Source organism: Lepisosteus platostomus, chromosome 2 (assembly GCF_059453375.1).
Source record: "Lepisosteus platostomus isolate fLepPlt1 chromosome 2, fLepPlt1.hap1, whole genome shotgun sequence".
Classification (NCBI taxonomy): Eukaryota; Metazoa; Chordata; class Actinopteri; order Semionotiformes; family Lepisosteidae; genus Lepisosteus; species Lepisosteus platostomus.
In genome coordinates this window covers 69,023,953-69,043,894 of record NC_142612.1, presented here as the reverse complement: position 1 = coordinate 69,043,894, position 19,942 = coordinate 69,023,953, and the positions used below count along the sequence as shown (strand labels likewise).

Below are 19,942 nucleotides of genomic sequence, written 5' to 3'. Positions count from 1 at the left end.
TAAATTTGACCGTTAATTGAAGAGGCGAGGTAGTTCATTTCTCATTTCTCCATCTGATCAGTTGTCCCGGGGTTTCTTGCTGCCAGCTGCGTGCTGCACTTCACTGTGCTGAATGAAGTGGATCCCCTCATTTATTTCAAGTGCTCTGAGATGCCTTGGCACAGAAACCGGTGTACAAATACGGTTGTTGAGGCTGATTCCATGCCCAGCTCTACTCCCACAGCTCCTTTTCTTGACAGTTATGCGATTGTCTGTAATCCTGTGTTTGAATAGATAGTGATTACTTAGCTTCCTACAGGGGAAATGTGAGGTATTTTCTGTTCTCCACAGTCTCTTGGCACTGCAGAACAAGTCCTCAGAGGCTCTGGGCTCTGGGCTGATCATATCTGGTGGATCCACATTTTGTTTTGTATGCTGACCTATTCATGCTTTTGGTCTATAGCTTTTTCCCCATTAACAGTGTATCTTATTCACCGTATCCTTAGATAACTAAACCTAATCATGACGTGCACCCTAGAAAGCCATTTCCTGTAATCAAATGATGTGAACAGCCACCAGATATACAGCTTCAGTAATCTTGTTAAGAGTTTTGGAATGGGGTCATATAGCTATCTGATTTAGTTCTCACTGGTGAAACTGCAAACTCAAAGGCGCCTGGCAAGGCATTTGAGGACTGGCCTTCTCAATCAGTTCCTTGTGTCCCTGGTACCTGTGTGTGTTTGTTCCAGGGGAGCACCTCATTTAACTAAATCCACAACTCGCGTCTTACTAATTATTAATTGTTTTTTTTTTCAGCTTTAAATGATCAGAGGTGATCTCACCTAATGAAAATCAGAAGTCTCCTGAAATGTTCGGCGTGTTAGGAGCGGAAAAATGCTTCAAAAGGTTGAATTATTCAAGGCTCCAGCTTAGCAAGTGAAAGTATGCCTGGACTGAACCCAGCTGGCACTGGGCTCAAGGGGAGAAAGACTGGGGGACCCTGCTCTAGAGTCGCTACTGCACAGAGAAAAGAGGGAACCCTGGGTAACACAAACCAACCCCTTGGCCAAAGTGTGCTAGCCTTTTAAGCACTTGACATTCCTCATCGTGAGGTGCCCTCTGGATGAGTTCTGCTTCTCATGGAGGCAGGCAGCAGTACTCTTGGATGGAGTGCTAATGACAAATTGAACGTCCATTTTTACTTCACATATCCTTATCACCTATTGTATTCATTAGAGGGGAACTGGCAGGATTTGCACTCTATGCTGAACGCCTGAGAAAGGACCTTGTGAAAAATGAGTGCTTTTTCGTGTATTGTTGATAATACAATGCCTCGAACAAACAAACATTTGGCTTTATAGTACATTTAAGTGTTTTTGTATTTGTATGTATTCGTGTAGGTGAGTGAATACAATTATTGAACGTTTACCAAACCTTTAAATTTTAAATGAGATTAATACTCTTCTGCTCAATCAAAGGTTCTGGCGACAGGTGGTTGTGTTATTGGAGAATATCGTGGGTAACGTGCAACGTTAATTCAGTTAAGTACACGTTATATTATTCTATCATTGTTGTTAATTTAATTGACTGCAATGTGTGTCATTGTACGATAGATGGTGCCGAAGATCTGATTGTATTTTTGTATGGGCTGGGTAATTCTAAGGTTATTCAAAACTATCGAGGTACAGGACTGTGTTTTAGAGGGTGACTGTTTTCAGAGCTCCAGGTCATAGCGCATTCCGTTTTTAACCCCTTCTGATAATTACACTATTAATTGGATCCATTGATGAGTTAATTTTTTAGCTTGACGCAAATGTCCGAATGTTAATATTTGATTTAAAAACAACTTCCATTCAGAATGCTACTGGTATACGTTGGCCGGTTAGCTCAGTTGGTTAGAGCGTGGTGCTAATAACGCCAAGGTCGCGGGTTCGATCCCCGTACGGGCCAGGTCTTTTTACCCTGCATTTCATGTTAATTTGCAATCTAACCACAAGAAAACCTTAAAAAACTTTTACTTATAAAAAGAAATGTGCGCGTTTTCTTCGTAGCTTTCAAACGTGGGGTTGAATACATTTCTGATTTCAGGCAATTGACTAACCTCGGAGGGTACAGAAGAGGTCCTGAGAGGCCCTGGTTTATTTTCCGTTTCCAAAGTTAAATCAATAGTGTATTGAAATATATAGACAAAAAAATGCAAACACCGTCAAATAATATATAAGTGTTGGACAAAACATTTCGATTTTAAAAGATGTTACAGTTGTAAACGGAACGCATACGCTATTATATATACATATGGTATACGTTGGAAAAAAAACGATAAGGTACGTTTTTCTGAGGATAAAACATTGTCGGCTCTCCGTAAGTGATCGCTCTTTTAACAAGATCCTGTACAAAATCAAACTGAGGAAAAGAAAAGCAGGGCTCGTCCGGGATTTGAACCCGGGACCTCTCGCACCCAAAGCGAGAATCATACCCCTAGACCAACGAGCCGGCCTGTAAGGGAGCTGTGGGTGATAATAGAAGAGCTTCAAAGCCCCAGCGAACGCGCGTGTTGCTTCAGGGTTCCTCTTAGGCCTCTATTTCCTCGCAGCCCGTCAGTACTCCTCGTTAGTATAGTGGTGAGTATCCCCGCCTGTCACGCGGGAGACCGGGGTTCGATTCCCCGACGGGGAGGCTGTGTCCTTTTCCTCCTCGTCTCCGGGGAGATGGAATAAAAAAGTCCAGTTTCTTTTTTTTTTTTTGCGGAATGTTATGGAAGTTCAGTCTGCACAGACAGTTTGCTGTCGGTGTATAAGCGGTTGCAATTTTGCTGTATATATCTAACCATGAAGCTGCCTAATGTTACTGTTACGTTTATAGGGTTTCTTTTTATTTACTCATTAACCACAGACGCGGTGCCAGTCCCAGCGGCAGTAGCGAAGCGCCGCCGGTGTTACCCGGGTAACTGTTAGCTTGGCTTCTGCCTGTATTCCCTCATTCTCGCAGGATGTCCCTTCGAGATATCGAAACGAAAATCCGACAAGACGATCCGAGCTGTGCGTTTTAATTATTAGCTTTGTTTCATGTTTTTTCATCGTCTCCCTTTGAAAGCCGGGCGTAGAGTTACGCGAGGTTCTTTTTAATTATTGAAACGTTCCGTTTCTACACCTTCAACTGGAAAGGTTCAGAAATAGTAACAGCACACCCTGTTATATTCTAGGTAAGTTCATGTTTAATGAGACGAAGTTTCTTAATTAAAAAAAAAACTGCAATGGTGAATGTGCAGGAAAAGTTACGTTTCCCATTACTACACACGGATATTTTGCGATATGTCGTAATATTTGTATATTTGTATGGTTATATTGCTGTCGTGGCTAATTAAATTAATTGTCTTTGAAAGGGGTTCAATGCGCTGCAGTTAAAAAATATCCGCGATAATTATTTTTCTTAATGAAAAGGTGTGAAATTGAAAAAGAAAAGCTAAGGGTAATGATACACTTAATTCTAACGAGGAATGACGACAAAGCAGACTTGAGCGAGTTTCGACATGAAATCTGATACTTGTGTTTCGTTGATTTGAACACGGTTTATTCTTTTGTGCTGGTTAGTACTATCTTTTCCTGATATCTGAATAAACCAATCCCCGGGCTATTTTGGGTTCTTATGCTACATATGTTGCGTTGTTCTTAAACACAGAGCATACGTCACGCCTCTGTATTGCCGAGGTACCAGCTAGAGCTCCAGTCGAGTGATTCTAGGACCAAGGACGCGGGGTTAGCACCCATTCGGCTCCTAGTTTTAACATACTTTCTGTATGTAAACGGTTGTCGAGGCTTGAAAAATACGACTCGTCCACGTCGCTCAGTGCTGGAGTTAAACCTGGACATGATCGCTGCTATTACAGTTCTTGGTACAGCATTTTCATGTTGACGGATGCATAATTCATACGTTGTTTTAAGCAAATATCATATTTCTTTTTCACTTCAGATAGAAGTAAGTTAGTGAACACATGAACTGTGTATTCTTACTTGGCGACATTTTATTCTCTTCTCCTACAGTTTGCCTGAACCTGAATTTCTTTCCTCAAAAGGTGTCCAAACCGTCCTCTGTCGCATCACAAAATCGCCTAAATATATGATACTGGTGGAGTGGAGCGTTCACACAAAGTAGTGAAGTCCAAAGTATTCAAAAAGTTTCTCTTTATCATAATCAGACTCAGTACGTGTACCAATGTTGCAATAATGCGGTCTTTGCCAAGTTATTAAAAATGCTTATTAAACTATATAAATCACCAATATACACAGTATATTTAAACCCTTGCTATCCTACCTTCTCTCAGTTTCTAAGCAAATAAGGAGCTAGGCTAGTCACCTGTTAAATATTTTCAGAGCTTTAGAAACCATAGCAACTTGTGTTCATTAACAAGCAACAAGATCTCCACTGACTGAGGTCACAGCTCTGGCCTGAACACTAGTTTACATCTCATAAACCTGGCTAGGGTAACTTTGGGTCTACATAAAAGAAAACTCAAGCACTCCTCTCACTGATTGTAGATTGAGTGACTACTGGGAGAAAAAAAAACAGTATACTGTAATTAGCCAAAGTAATGAAGTGGTTTGTGCATGGAACAAATGAGAAAACTGCTGCTTCTCCTTCTGCTCTTTAAGCTTTAAAAAGAGCAAAACAGAAATGTGAGGCTGGTATTAGTGCTACTCGGCTGATTTGCTTGTACTGTACGTGGAGTGTGTGCAGGTGAGCTATTGTGTTCACTGGGGACAATAGGGAGCACCCAGGGAGTGAACAACTTTAATTAGGACCCTAGCTTCTTGCCTGCTCGGTTACCTTTACTGCAGAGTCCTCATTGTTGTATCGTTGGCTTTACCTTGCTTGTGCTGCCTGGAGTGCAAAAATGAGCTACAGTCAGGTAAGAAGGTATCCCTTCGATTAAAGTTGTGGGTGATGCAGTGGGATTACAATGCTGGTTTGAGGCCCTGATCTCACAGGAAGTGAGGAGCATTTCTCTTCAAGGCTATGATGAGCTGTGGGCATGGGAAAACATAAGAATACATGACAAGATATGTTAAATGTTAAGTCAGATATTAAGTATAGTTCAATCACATTTAAAAACTCAACCATCCAAATGTAATTCTATAGATGCTATCCTGTTAATCTAACTGAACCTACTGTATGCACTTTTAAAAGACTAAGTATTTGATCATACATTTAAAAATGCGGTATTGGAATTATACACTTGTGCTGCTTCTAAATTCTCCCATGGCAAATATAAGAAATCTCTATATCCATTTTCATACTTTGAACAGTTTGTGTTGAATTGCGCAGAAGAAGAAGTTAACATTGACATGCTGTGTGCTACAAAGGTGTCAAGCAAGTAGTCTTGTCAAACCAGCATTTATCTCCTGGTCAACCACTGACAAATACCTTTGTGGGAAACCTCAGACAGAAAACTCATCGACCTCGTTGTTAAGTAACTGTTTGCATAACATTGCAAAGGACATTACTGGCTTCATGCTATTCTTTAAAAGGCTTACCCAGACTTTCATTTGTTCTTGAGGTTTGTATGCAGAGTTCCTAGCAGCCATATACAATACAATTGTGTTTGGGGTGTCCATGTTATTCCTTCAGAGCAAGGAGAGTTATCCCCTTTGGAACCTGTATTCAAAGGACAGGACACAATGTCTTTTAACCGGAAGATCTTAGTTTTCTGTTTTTAACAAGAGAACACATTTTTGTTTTTTTGGGGGGAAGATTCGATCCTTAATGCTACTTACATCCTATGATCATGGATTTATTCTTAAAATAATTTCTTAATTAACTTGGTTTCTTCTCAGTGGCAAGGACGAAAAGGAAGATAACTCCATGCTGTATTAAAAAAGCTATGGTTATTATTTTTAGTCTACAAAATCTTGTTTTATTGTACTAGAATGTTTGCAGCACACGTTTTAAAGAAGGAGGACATAAACATTTGATCGTTTTTTTAATGTGATTTATTTTCATGCAATCCACTTACAATCACCATCAAACCTGCTTCAGGGGTTGTTCATTTGTTCGTTTGAAGTGGCTTGCTGGGGAGAGATGGTAGGTGTGCTACCTTGTGTTATCTATCATTTATGTCATTTTTGAGTCAATTTAAGTGGGTCAGGGTGGGCCTGGTTTCTTGACTCTGCTCGGCTACAGCCAGATGGATGTCTGAAAGCTGTATCTGGCCTCCAGCTCAGGTCACCCCAGGTCTTCACTGGTAGTTTTCATGCTCACTTTTTAAGTGAAATCTTTTCATCTGACAGCGCTTCAGATGGGCTACTGTTAATACTTGTCTTACTTCCTAGTGTAAGCTGGGTACTTCTGGGACAGTGCCACCGGTGTATGAGAAGAAAAATAATCGAGGATTCTAAGTTAGGAAAAGGTCGCAGTATTTGTGACTTTAAAAAAATACTTATTTAACACAACAGTATTTGTTTTCAAATGGATAGGATTCTAAGGGTTGCGTTGCCTGTTTACTGAAATAATTCAATGCGAAAGAGACATAATCGCATATCAATGTTGTTCTTATCAGCAAAGTCAGACTTGTAACATTTTTATTTTGCTGCTTGTTACTGGTTTTCGTTATCTGTTACCACATTTTAGAGTCTTTCAAGTCTTGCACTTTTGGAGCCTGATACAGGGTCCTTCAGCACACGACACGAGATCCCAGCCGAGTCATTAAGAGGAGTCTTTCCTCTCCTTCTCCCCCCTCAAGCCTTTCCACAGAAATCGCTTCTACCCCCTGCCATTGTTCTCCCCCGGGCCCTGCAAGATGCCTGGCCAGCTCTCCTCCAGCGAACCCCTGTCTACCCCCTGGAGCCCTGGCCCCCTGCAGCCCTTCCACTTCCGGGCGCGGAGAGAGGGCATGGACTGGAGGCGCTTCAGCGCCCTGGATGTGGAGCGGGTGGCCAGGGAGATGGACGTGGGCACCCTCCAGGAGTACATCGGCACCGTCACCTTCTGCGACCTGGAGGCCGAGCGCTGCCCCCACTGCCGCAATCCGGTGGACCCCGTCCTGCTGAAGGTGCTGCGCATGTCCCAGCTGAGCACCGAGTACCTGCTGCACTGCCAGGACTTCCTGAGCGCCCAGGTGGCGGGGCTGGAGGACCGCCTGCAGGGGGAGCTGTCCGGGCGAGAGCGGGAAGGAAAAGAGCTGGCCCGCTTGGAGGCCGAGCTGCAGGCCGCGCGGCAGGAGGGCCGGCGGCGGAAGAAGATGATCGCCACCCAGCAGCTCCTCTTACAGGCCGGGGCCAACAACTACCACAAGGTGAGGATCTGCGCGGCGTGAGGCTGGGAGAAAAATTGATATTTTTTCATACTTTTTCAGCGCTCCTTATTTCAGTCCTGCCTTTCTAGACTGCCTGATGTTCCTTAGTTAAAAAAGGACCCCTAAGCTGTAAGGTCTCTAAGGTTTTGTCATGTAAATGAAAATAAGAAAAAATAACTGCAAATAGGTACAGTGGGAAAATCAGGATAGCACATTAAAATAGAATGAAAATAAGGTATATAGCATTAAAATACAGAACTTACTTTTGTATCCCCTTCCTTGGTTAAAAAACAGTCTTGACACGTGTTTTTTGTTGAGTGGAAAAAGCCGTATTTTACTTAAAATCATTATGATATACTGAAGAATCTACTTTTGAGTGCTTACCAGGCACTGAACTTGTAGCTCTAATATGTTGTTTAACGAGGTTGAAGGGGTAGAGGTTTTCTGTGTTTTCTTCATGAGAGCAGAGTGCTAGTGAACAAGTTCTGCTATGCAGGGAGTCGTTCATTATGAGGGTGCTGCACTGTGTTCCACTTTACAAGTGTAAAATACATCCCACCCCTTTGTTCTTTGGCACTCATGTGTTTAGGTCTTTCTTCCTTTGTCCTGTTCACTAAGACAAAATATGATTTTAGTTGCTAAGTAAGATTCTGCTTTTCTTTTTCATTCAAAAGCACAAATTGTCTTTGTTTTTAAGGGTTGTGTTAACATTATACTGTTGGTCTTCAACACATTGTGCTCTACACATTGTTTAAATTGTGCTCTACTGTTGCTGCATTCTTACCAGTTCCAGTAAACATTTTCTGTATGTGTCATGGGGGATTTAGTATGCTAAGTCAGCTGAGCCTCGGTAGAAAGTAAATAAAAACGATATTTTGTTTCTTTACTTCTGGAACACTTATACTAATAGTGTCATGTATTCCCTTTCAGTGCCAATTCTGTGACAAGTCTTTCGTCAACTATTCCTTTCTGCAAGGCCATCTTCAGCGCAGGCATCCAGAGATCACAGATGCCGGTTAGTAGGAAGCTTTTTGTTCTCTCCTCTAGCTCTGTTCATTGTAATGCTGGCCAGACGTGGGTGTGTGACGAGGCTTTTCCATTTAATGTAGCACATGGTCTTGTTGCTCGAGGTGCTTTCTTGTGGGCAGTGGTTAGGCAATACTGGTCCAGATTCCATCCCTGAAGCACATCTGCAGTCCGAAAACTGGAAAACATGGAGGCAGATTGGCAGTATCCCAGGCAGGAGAATGAAATGCGCTCTTATGTGTGGCTCCACAGAGAGACAGAAGAAGAGGCAGGTGGAGCAGATGGAGGATGGGATTGAGGAACTGAGGGCGAGACTGAAACTGACCCAGGCCAAACTGGAGGCTGAGAGGGAGGCTGAAGCGTTGAGGAGGCAGCAGGTAAGTGGGGGGGGGTTATGTTATTAATTTTATCAGAATATGATTCGTAAACTATTTTGGAATCCAGCACTGGTTTCCCATACACAAACTATTTGTATGGTTGAAAACAGGTACTCTTCATCAGAAACTGGTCTAGGAATAGAGTTGAATAAATATGTTTGAAAAATGGTTTACATATAAAACTTGTGTGTTTGGACCGTAGTCAGTCACTCAGAAGAAAGTAAAATGTAAATATACAATGTTCTGAAGAGAAACGATCTGCTGTTCGCCAACAGTGAAAGAAGCTTTCTTCTGTTCCCTCAGGAGCTGGAGGAGCAGCGGCAGAGAGAGGCCAAGGAGAAGCAGCAGCTGGAAAGCTGGAAGGAAGAGGAGAGGAAGAAGTTCTACCAGGAGATGGGCGATCTGAGGCAGCTGTTCCTGCAGGAGCTCAAAGACATTGCCAGCAAGAGCTCCTCCATTGAGGCTGTGAGTCCTGGCCTCACACGCGTTGTTTTAAACATCGAAGACTGAAACGAAACCCTGAACACTTCCCCTTGCAATTTGACCTCATATGGCTAAGAAAGTTAATGTTCTTGGTCATTGGAGAATCATCAGACGTGAAATTATTTAAACTAGAAATGCAGTGCAGTAAAAAAAGAATTTACAGAGATACACCCCACCGTGATGTGAGCGATTTTGGATTTAGAACGCAAAATCCAGAAGAGCTGTTGGCCCACATTCTGACAAATCTTAGATAGATTTCAAATTAGTCCGTTGTGGTATGATGTTGCAATACAGTTTTCCTCTTCTAGGTGGAACTAGAGTACGAGAAACAAACATCTGTCCCTATCCCATTTACCTCTTCCTGTTAGACAGACACAAGCCCGAGCTCACTATAATTCCCGTTTTCTGTTGAACATCTTAAATTCTTAAAACCTTGTGGGTGTAAAACTTTGAAATGATTTTCAATTTTACAACTGAGGAAGTCTCCAGTCAGTATGAAAACATATTTGATTATTACCCGTTTAACTAACTTGTGCTTTAAAACATATATGACCACTCCCCATTGTTATTACAATGAGAAACAGAGCAACATAAGAAAGGTTATGAGCACAAGGAGGCTATTCCACCTATCTAGCCTGTTTGATTGCTGGTATGTAGCTAATTGTTTGAGGATCCCATCCAGATATTTCTTGAAGGTAGCCAGGCTGTCAGTTTCAACAACATGGTTGGGTTGCTTGCTCCATAGTTACACAATCTCATATCATTCATTTAAATAACAAAGGAGTGTATTACTGTACATAATACAAAGTCCTAAAAATACAGGATATGGCAAAATCTGACATCTGAATTTACTTGACAAGCTTAATGTAGAGAAGTATTTGAAATTGACAACCTGGCCATGTAATTACCTGAACGGGAATCTGAATGTCAGCTTAGTCACAGTGTACCCTTCATTCCAAAAGTTCTTTCTGACCAGTTGAAAACACATTTCTCGTAAACAAACACATGAATTCTGATTTTCTCTTAATTGACAAGAGACTCCAAGACCTTCAGAGGAGTGGGGTTGTTGTCTCGAACCTGGGTACTTTGAGAGACACGGAAGAGGAGGAGAAGAGAGAAGCCCGAGAGAGGGAGCTGAGAGAGAAGGTTGCTCGGCAGGTGGGAGATTTAAGAGAGAGCAGGAGCCACCTCTGCCATTAAGCTTTGCATTTGCAGTTTTTCATAGGTGGCTCTTGGCTGTTTTCAATGGATGAACTACGAAAATCACTACTAAAGGTTGTTTCACCTTCTAGAAGAGTGAGTGGAAGAAGAAAATGAAGGAGATGCAGAACATACACCTGCTGGAGAAAGGAGAGGTAACCAGATTGTTATTTGTAGACAGATTTTTTGTTTTGTGTCAGTGTATCGGGTAGGTTGAGAAGAAGGCTAAACTAATGGCAAATGGTAACTTATGTTACCAAAATGGGCAATAAATAATATAGCGCTTTTCTGGCCACTCCACTCAAAGTGCTTTACAGGTAATGGGGACTCCCCTCCACCACCACCAATGTGCAGCATCCACAGTGCGCCAGAACACTCACCACACATTAGCTATTAGTGGGGAGGAGAACAGAGTGATGGGGATTATGAGGAGGCCAAGGGGAAGTTTGGCCTGGGGTTACACCCCTACTCTTTTTCAAGAAACACCCTGGGATTTTTAATGACCGCAGAGTCAGGCCCTTGGTCTTCCTTGGTCTTCCGAAGGACAGAGCCTGTTTTACAGTATATTGTCCCTGTCACTATACTGGGGCTTTAGGGCCCACATAGACCGCAGGGTGAGCACCCCCTGCTGGCCCCACTAACACCTCTTCCAGCAGCAACCTTCCCAGAGGTCTCCCATCCAGGTACTGACCAGGCTCACCCATGCTTAGCTTCAGTGGGTTGCCAGTAGTGAGCTGCAGAGTGATATGGCTGCTGGCCGGAAAAAGATGAATCAGTTGTCTCAGATGCTCTTCGTTGCTGATGCAGCTACGGAGCGAGATTGAGAGACTGAAGATGTCTTTGTCTGTGGATCGAAACACTGCCCTCCAGAGCCTCCAGAAGAAGATCAGCTCCCTGAGCTCCAGTATCAGACAGCGGGAAAAGGTCATAAGGTCACAGGAGGAGACGGTAACCACTGCATCCTAACCTTCCAAATCAGGGTCTGCAGATTTTGTCCAAGGCTTACATTTTTGGCTTACATTTACAAAGGGAATTTTAAAACATTTCTTTTAGATTAAGGTACATCCATTTAGTACTAGACAAAATAGAATTAGCACAGTTTCAGTTTGGAACAATGTGGGAAGTTATTGGTTCTCTGGAGGAGAAAACTAGATCAAGTTTCATTTGATAATCAGATTGGTGATAACCAGCTTTACAAAATATTTCCCCTTTTTTTAAGAGCAATATGAAGTTTGAAACATTCATACAACACAACATTCAATGTAGAATAAGTAACAGAGAGTCAAATTAGTGATAAATGGTCGCTGAGAATATTTTTTATCCTAACAACCACACCTACTGTTTGCAACTTCGGATCAACATTTTGAGGCTTAATTTAGAACTGACAGGATTATTCCAACAGTCGCTAGTAGAAGGAATTGGATTATAATTAGGTATTGAAATGGTACATAGCATTTTATTTTTATTGCACTATGATTTATGATCAGAAATGCTTAAAGTCCAGAATTCTTTGTTGTGCCCCAAATATTAAAACACCCTCTTCAATATGTCTGTTTTTTTAATCCATGAATTTTTTTTTTACAATTTAGATCAAAACGCTGTCTGCAAGACCTGTAACAGGTAAATCAAAATTGATCAATTTATCATAAATGAAAACAAAGGTAAATCTTTGTTTAAAAAGATATGAATACTATCTAAAAAGATATTTGCATGAACCTTAAAGATGCTAAACTGTAAAAAATTATATATTTCCACTTGTGTTATTTTTAAGCATAAGTGAGTAGTCTAGCAGTTTTCTATTTATCTGATTTTTATATACATGTATCTTTAGGTGCAACACAGCTTTCTTTTAATACTGACATTAATTTATTTCAGGTTGGCCTCTGATTTATTTAATATTTACTTAAAGGCATTAAAACATAATAAATAATGTTTGTTTCAATACTTATTTTTTATGTTTTTAATTCTTGTCTTTATATCTTATGATCTGATCATGCATATTTTTGAAAGGGTGATACATTTTGTGAAAGTTTAACTATCATTTCAGTTTCATCAGTTTCAGCTCCAGCTCCAGTAATCCAGGAAGAAGAGTCTACAGAAGAGGAAGATGAGGAAGAAGAAGGTATTTATAGAAGAAAAATAATTTGAAGCCTTTGACGAAGTGAAGATATATCAATGAGCAATGAGGTTTGCAAAATTATAAGTTAGCCACTGTCTGGGTGCTGTCTGTATACAGTATATGGCACATTGTCATGAACACAGTCACAGATGGTTGTGTAAAGTATATAACAGGGCTTTAGAAAACTTGTAATAGTGGCTCCCTTCAAGAAACGGGGAAGGTCAATCTTGGCATGTTCTTTCCTAGATATTATAGGACTTTAAAATTTCTAATTAGTTAATTGTCAAATAGATATTTAAATAGTCACCACAGATGCTGAAAATCACATCGATAAAGAATTAGCTGGAGCAAAGACGAATGGAGTGGAATAAAAGTGAAAGGTTGACTCCTCCTGCCATATAACTTGAAAGACTTTCTATCCCTCTTGAGTCACCTGGGCTTAGCAGGCTTGAGGTGTTACAGTTTAGCAGGTTTGACGCTCATTGTAAGAGCTGGATCTCAGAGGAACACTGGAGATCAAATAGCAGTTCCAACTAAACCTGACAAACTGGTGCTGTAATTACTTAGGCCTATTTCTTATAATTACTTATTTAACTGAGAACTGGTTAATGGATGATAAACAGAGCACAGTGAAGGGCTGAAAGCTGAAATGTAGTGCCACAGGGAACTGTATTAGAACCACTGTTCTTCCTAACCAATATAATGTAAATGACATGGAGATTGGTCTAGTTAGTAAACTAGTGAGGTTTGCAGATGATGATGAAATAGCAGGATCAGCAAACCCTGTAGAAGCCGTAAAGGAAATGCAAAAGATCTACTTTGACAAACGTCTGGCAGATAACATACCCTATAATGTCGACAAGCCTGTGTTGTGTTTTGTTGGCAGAACCTGAGGATATGGGTAATCTGAGACAGAAGCTGCTAGAGTCGCTACGGAAGAACCCTGACTTAGTGCGGGAGTTCAGGCCCATTCTGGAAGAGACCCTGGAGGAGAAGCTGGAGAGCATGGGGCTCCGCAAGGTACAGTCCAATCGGCTCACCTGTTGCCCTGCCGCAGCTCTGAACACCCTGCGGAAGATCTTGCTCTTTCACTTTTTCAAACAAAAAAGTGAATTAAGAAGTTTGTTTTGAAATACACTGAGGTATTTCGAAACAGTTGCTGTGTATGCATCACCGTGTTCATAGTGTGGCAACCCTAAGGGTGGTGTGCTGCACCGGTGCTCTTAATAAGCAGGTTCCAGGAAGAGATACACCAACACAGCGGTAAGGTAACAGTGAGTGTTCTTTACTTCCAATACAAGGGACTGCGGACCAAAACAAAAACAAAACACAGGATCAAAGCCTAGCTGTCTTATCAAAACTCTAGACTTCTTCCATCCCTCTTTATCAACAACAAGGCAGCTATGGCTGGACCCTCCCAAAAAGCTCACACGTCTTCATTGTTCGTCCACTGTTTGTTCCCTACTGTATGTTCCTTCTCTCACTGCTACAATGCAGTACAGTGGATCTACGCTGTGTCACCAGATGGCGACAGAGACAGGCTAATGTGAAACAAATGTGGAACAGGAAATCTGGATGTGAAAGCTTCAGCTTCCTGGTTTTTAAATCAACACCTGGCCAATTGTTTTTTTCCTCTTGGTCAGGTGACCATATGTGGCAGGCCATTCCCCTACAACTTCTAGGGCATGTAGTTCAGACAAGAGCTGCCATCATGCCTGTCCCTGCCAGTCTCACAATAGGAAAGGGTGAGCTCTGTGCTCATCCAATTTAAGACAAATGTATTCATTGCCCTCTGACCACAGGGTATCTTTGTCATTATCAACCCTAGTTACTTAAGATACTGTAGCTGTGATTATTGTACACTACATCTATCTCTGTTCTGTTGCAAAGTATATTTGTCAAGATGTTTCATTCAAGTACACAAGAAATAAAAGTGCAATGATACGTATACAATTATAGTAAACTGCCAGACAGAAGTGTGAGTTAAAAGGGCTCAGGGATTAGTGATAAAACTAATATGAAAACTGTGTTTGATTAGGCAAAACTATCTGCATTGAAATGTTAAGTGAAAAGGCAACATGGGTCGTGTTTCAAAATTAGAACTTGTGGTATTTCTAATCATGTTAACTAGGTAACAGAACTGGCATCTGTAAAGGGATGGCACATGATGAAAAATTAACAGTGCAAGTATGGTAGAACAACGTTTGGTGAAAACACGCACTGACAGAACTATTTTTTTCATCATTAGGGAACCAAAGGGATTTCTAAACAGACCTTCAAGACCCTAAGCTCTACAGTGGCCAGCCAGAGGCAGCAAAAAGCTAAAAAGCTCCAGGAGATGCCCAGTCTGAGAGAGAAGCTCACTCGTGAGGTCACTAAGGGAGTACGCCGCTTGCAGGAGAGCCAAGGCACCACTGTGCCAACACCTGCTGCCTCCTGTAAGGATTCACCTTGCTTCTCAAACCCATAGACCAGAGGTTTCCAGCTTAAGTGCCTGATGACTTTAGAGCAAACATTCTTGTGTCGAGGTTTTAATAATAATAATTCCTTACACTTATATCTGGGCACTCCACTCAAAGCACTTTACAGATAATGGGGACTCCCCTGCACCTCCACCTGCACCTCCACCAAATGTGCAGCTCCACCTGGATGATGCAATGACAGCCATAGTGCGCCAGTTTGCTCACCACACACCAGCTATCAGTGGGGAGGAGAACAGTGATAGAGCCTATTCATAATGGGTTATTGGGAGGCCATAAAGGCCAGAGGGAAATTTGGCCAGCACACTGGGGTAACACCCCCACTCTTTTCGAGAAGCACCTTGGGATTTATAATGACCAAAAAGATTCAGGACCTCAGTTTTACGTCTCATTGTCTGAAGGACAGTGCTTTTGTACAGTTAAGTGTCCCCATTACTATACTGGGGCATTAGGACTCACACAAACTGCAGGGTGAGTGCCCCTTACTGGCCCTACTAGCAGAAACATTAGATTTTCCCCATCCTGTCCTGTGTGAGCCTGTCCAGTACCTGGATGGAGGGGTCTCCCATCCAGGTACTGGACAGGCTCACACCTGACAGTGGGTATATAGCATATAGCTGCTACCTGTTGTTTTAGAAATCCTCAAGGTGTGACAGGTGGAAATTCGTTTTTGACTTGAATGCTACCTTCTTCCAAAATGTTTTTTATGGTATCCTGTAATTTAAGAAAAAAGGTTTTAGCCATCTGCTTGACTTGTAACAAAGATGACCATTACTACATTGAAGAACCTTTAGCTGTCTGCCCTTTATTTTTATAGACAGTGGAGTTAAAGTGAGGACATTTGGTGTGGAAGTGAAGATACATAGATACTTTATTGATCCCGTGAAAAAATTGCAATTTAATATAATAATTTAATAATAATTGCTTACACTTATATAGCGCTTTTCTGGACACTCCACTCAAAGCGCTTTACAGGTAATGGGGACTCCCCTCCACCACCACCAATGTGCAGCCCCACCTAGATGATTGGATAATTATGGGTATTCCTTATTTTAAATTAACTTAAACCAGAAACAAGAACTAGAATGGTACAGAGAATTCAGTTTTGAATAGTGCAGAGATATATTTGTATAGGTATAGGTGCACAGTATTTGTGTGTGTGAACAATAAGGTCAGAGTGTGAAAGCCAGTTATAACAAGTTATAACAAGTTGCCTTGTTATCCTCTGGTGTGTGAAGGGAAGGTTCAGGGAAGCCCTACCCAACAGAAGAGGTCAAAGGCCAGGAACCCACCTCGTCCGGTTCAACCACTAGCTCCTCAGCCAGCCCCGCGGACCATTGTTACACCCAGGACCCCTCGAACCCGTGCTCAGAGGACCAGGTATGTGCAGACTTGCTACAGGACAGCGGGAGGCCACTAATTGCACCTTCTCAACAGAAGGGGGTTTTGATTTTTTTAGGTCAAAAATATATTTCCTTATTTAATTTTAAGGTTTATTCTTAGTGAGCGTGTCTTTGCCTTCCCAGCACACCCCCTTTCAGCTCTGAGGAGGAGTCGGGCGGTGACAGTGCCTACATCACCAGCCCAGGGAGCAAAGCCCTTCCTGCAGTCAGAGTTGTCCAGGCAGGCCCCAGGCAGAACCAGACAGTGGCCACTGAGGAGGACTGGTCTGACACAGAACTGTCAGAGGGCCCGGTCAGTCCTGGCAGCACCAGGCTTCCTGCGTCGCAAGGTGGGACTAATGCATATGTTCTTATTCTTCCCCTGGGGGTGTGGGACATTCCAGATTTTTTTAGAAGGCAAATCATCAAAAACATAAAGCACAGGCACTTAAGTACAACTGCTTTGTTCCATGAAACCTTGGTATTTTAAAGTAAACCTTAACAAAGTATGTAATTTTTTAAATATATTCTTAATTTTTCTGCAAAATTAAAGTAAATATATAATTCTTTCTCTTTCATTCTGTAGTTATGATATTTATTGGAGATATATAAAGATACATCTTAGATATAAAGAACTGACCTACTTCAACGATTTTTGAGTGCAGAACCAAGAACCAAGAGTGTGCAGGCGGCTGTAAAGGTTAAAAACCACATATATTGCATTTGTTTTTTAATTTTTTTATTTTCTGCATTTATTGTCTCCTATTTCAGTGCCCAGTGCTTAACAGAATTATGTTGTCACTGGTCTTAGTGAGGCAAACTGGTATCTTCCAGGACATTGTAGCAGGCTGGTCAGGAGTTTATAGTGTGTAATAAAATGGAATTAAGATCTCATTAATACCAGACTTTGGGGTGCTTCTTGCTGACCTTTAGATCTATAGGCAATCTACTATCATTGTGTTGATTAATTTCCTTTGATGTCCCAGTATGTTCTTCATTTTCTTGGAAAAAATCTATTATTTGTCCTAAAAGATTCAAATTTGCTGAAGAAATGCATTAGAAATTAATTTGCCGCTGTCACTCTGACTGTATCTCAGTCTGTATGCTCTACATTTGGGTTTGTAGGGTCTGTGGTCCAATCACTCACCAAGAGCCTGGAAAAACAGCTAAGTTCTCCAGCAAGGAGGCCTGTGGGTGGGATTAAAGTGCTACCACCATCAGCCAGTGCCTCCCCAAAATCAAGCACAGTTATGAAGAACCTTCAGGTAAGAGAACTGAGATCTGGATTACTTAAAGAAAACTGGGCACGATTGATCTGATTAATAGGAAGATATCATCTTTCCTGTCCCCCTATGACTCACTTCAGGAAACTGCTCACACTCAAGGAAACCTCAAGAAAACACGGTTCCTTATTTTTTATAACAAATAAGTGTTTCTTCTGAATTCTAAGAATTTATCCTTTGTGTGGGATATACTTGAATGGAACAAATTTACCAACGGTATACCTATTCTCCCCAAAATCACTACATTATATCCCCATTGCTGGAGTTTTGTTTTGAAGACAGCTCAAAACCTGTTCTGGTCTCCATGTTAAGGTCTTGGACAGAGGAACAGGTCTGTATCACATAAAGCTGACAGTAAACTAGCAGAGTTTTAAGGTGTCTGATATAATATGAGCAGGAAGAGGTGACTGTGTCTGTTGATGGTAAAGGTTTACTGAGAGTTCATAAATCACAGGAACATACAGTACTGTAACATGGTGCACCTTACTGTATGGCTTTCTAATTATAATACATTTTATGTGTGTTTTTGTCAGAACTGAACTCAAAATTCAGTAGAAATGAGTTTCACTTCTTTGCCAAGGGATTTTCACCAATGTCTCCTTTGTTTTCTTCCTTTTTTGTCATAATGAGAGTTTTCTTAATTGAGAACAGCCTTATGGGATATGAGCATGAAAACGGATTGCTCGAAGAACTCGTACAAGATGCTTTGCTCCCAAAAGTCTTTAATATACTTTGCATCATTTTGGAAAGCCATGCACACTCCCTACCTCTCTTTCATTCCCGCATTTCAGTCACTCTGTCAGTCTCTCTTCATCTTTTCCTAGCTGTCCGACGAGGAGAGTGACCTCGAACTGTCCTCCGTTGAAGAGATCACCCCGCAGTCTTCTGCGCCCAGGGTGGCAGGGGTGCGGGGAAGCGCCGACTCTGTCGGCTCTCCCGGAACCAGTGTCTGGAGTTCCTCAGCAAGTCGGGGGGGAGTGTGGTGAGTCCTGGGAACCGGAGTGCCAAGTGGAGCAAGCGCGACCTCCAACCTGGCACGCACACACAGCGGAATTCTTCTCAAACACACACATGGGAAATTCACTCGCAGGAGTCCGCACAGGCCGGAGTTCAAGAGACGTATGTTCAGAGCAGAGGTTTTTATAACGAAGGGGAGGTTTTAGGATTATCAGTGGTGACATTAAATGTAATTTAGCACAACGAATACCATGCCTGAAACTGTTTTCCTACTAATTCATTGTACGGCTATCCAGTTTGTTTCACATTATATTATGTCCAATATTTTCAAAATCTGTCTGACCGATTGCCATGAAACAGATTGTTTTTGTTATTTTAAATATTGAATTCTTATGTTGCTCATTTTTTGATAACCTTTTTAACATCTGAGATGTTTTATAAATATTGGTCATATTACCAAAGAATTTTGTTCTCATAATTAGGCTTAATCATTACCTGGCTGGAAAAGATATTCAGGTTTCTTCACTTGCAGCCTATTTACTACTGTATTAAGATCTTGTTGTGCCTCTACCATAGTGTTCAAAAGCAAATTCTGATAAAATGTTTTTTTTCTTTTAGTGGAAGACATGAATTACTTATGGGTTTTTTAAAATCATGGCTACAATGATTACCTTCCTTCAAATTATGCAGGTTAAAAATTTTGACTGATTTCTACCTCTAGAGACAAAAAGGAATATTCTGTGTGTGTTAATTCATTTTTGTGCAATTGATGAATTTCTCATATTCCTCTGTATAATTGAAATATATGTATTTATTTTTAAGGGTTTTTTTTGAGGGAGTTACCAGGTTTGTATAGTTAAATCCAAGGATTGGGTATTTGAAAATAAAAGTTATTTCTTAATACCCATTTTTAAGATGGATCCAGTGACTGAGTTCCGTATTTCAAAGCAAAAACATACTTAACAACAAAACCTTGGCTTAATGAATTGCAGACCCTTTCCAATTAAGGCACAATGAGAATCTTTAGTTGAAATGCAGCATGATGTTTCGTTTTCCAATAAAGAATCAGCAGTTGCCAGGCCATTGAAATCCCTGTCACACCTACCTAAAGCTTGTGCAGGTGTTATTACAAAAGCTTTTAAGTAGCTGCTCTTATCTCTAAAAGCGCTAAATAATATTGTGCCCTTTGCATAGTGCAGCAGGTGCTGAGCAGTAAACGTGTGAAAAACAGAAGAACTTGTCCTCTAACAGGAGTAGACCATGGCTGGACAAAAGGAAAAAATACACCTTATTGATTCTGAAGAATTTGTACATATTCCAGAGCCTCTCAAACCACCAAAGACATGTCAGATATTTGATTTTCCATAG

At 41.3% G+C, this 19,942-nt stretch overlaps 1 protein-coding gene and 3 non-coding genes across 8 annotated transcripts; 3 read left to right on the top strand and 1 right to left on the bottom strand.

Moving 5' to 3' along the window:
* The first annotated feature begins 1,855 nt into the window (after positions 1–1,855).
* Positions 1,856–1,929, top strand: trnai-aau (transfer RNA isoleucine (anticodon AAU)). Its single transcript has one exon. It is a non-coding gene; the product is annotated as a tRNA-Ile (tRNA).
* Positions 1,930–2,400: 471 nt separating this feature from the next.
* On the bottom strand, positions 2,401–2,472 carry trnap-ugg (transfer RNA proline (anticodon UGG)). The gene has a single exon. It is a non-coding gene; the product is annotated as a tRNA-Pro (tRNA).
* dzip1l (DAZ interacting zinc finger protein 1-like) lies at positions 2,406–19,481 on the top strand. Of its 5 annotated transcripts, none has more exons than XM_088615788.1 (16): positions 2,406–2,600; positions 6,716–7,267; positions 8,198–8,282; positions 8,546–8,670; positions 8,974–9,135; positions 10,189–10,311; positions 10,446–10,508; positions 11,161–11,301; positions 11,943–11,973; positions 12,401–12,475; positions 13,359–13,492; positions 14,721–14,910; positions 16,191–16,332; positions 16,479–16,684; positions 17,460–17,599; positions 18,442–19,481. In XM_088615788.1, the coding sequence occupies exons 2-16, from the start codon at positions 6,773–6,775 to the stop codon at positions 18,601–18,603; spliced, it is 2,274 nt and encodes a 757-aa protein (XP_088471914.1). In that variant the 5' UTR covers positions 2,406–2,600; positions 6,716–6,772; the 3' UTR covers positions 18,604–19,481. The 5 variants fall into 5 exon arrangements, with proteins under 5 accessions (XP_088471914.1, XP_088471904.1, XP_088471885.1 ...); XM_088615778.1 differs by lacking the exon at positions 2,406–2,600 and adding an exon at positions 2,653–3,181; XM_088615759.1 differs by lacking the exon at positions 2,406–2,600 and adding an exon at positions 4,617–4,885 and having other exon boundaries at positions 12,410–12,475.
* trnad-guc (transfer RNA aspartic acid (anticodon GUC)) lies at positions 2,584–2,655 on the top strand. Its single transcript has one exon. It is a non-coding gene; the product is annotated as a tRNA-Asp (tRNA).
* Positions 19,482–19,942: the final 461 nt, after the last annotated feature.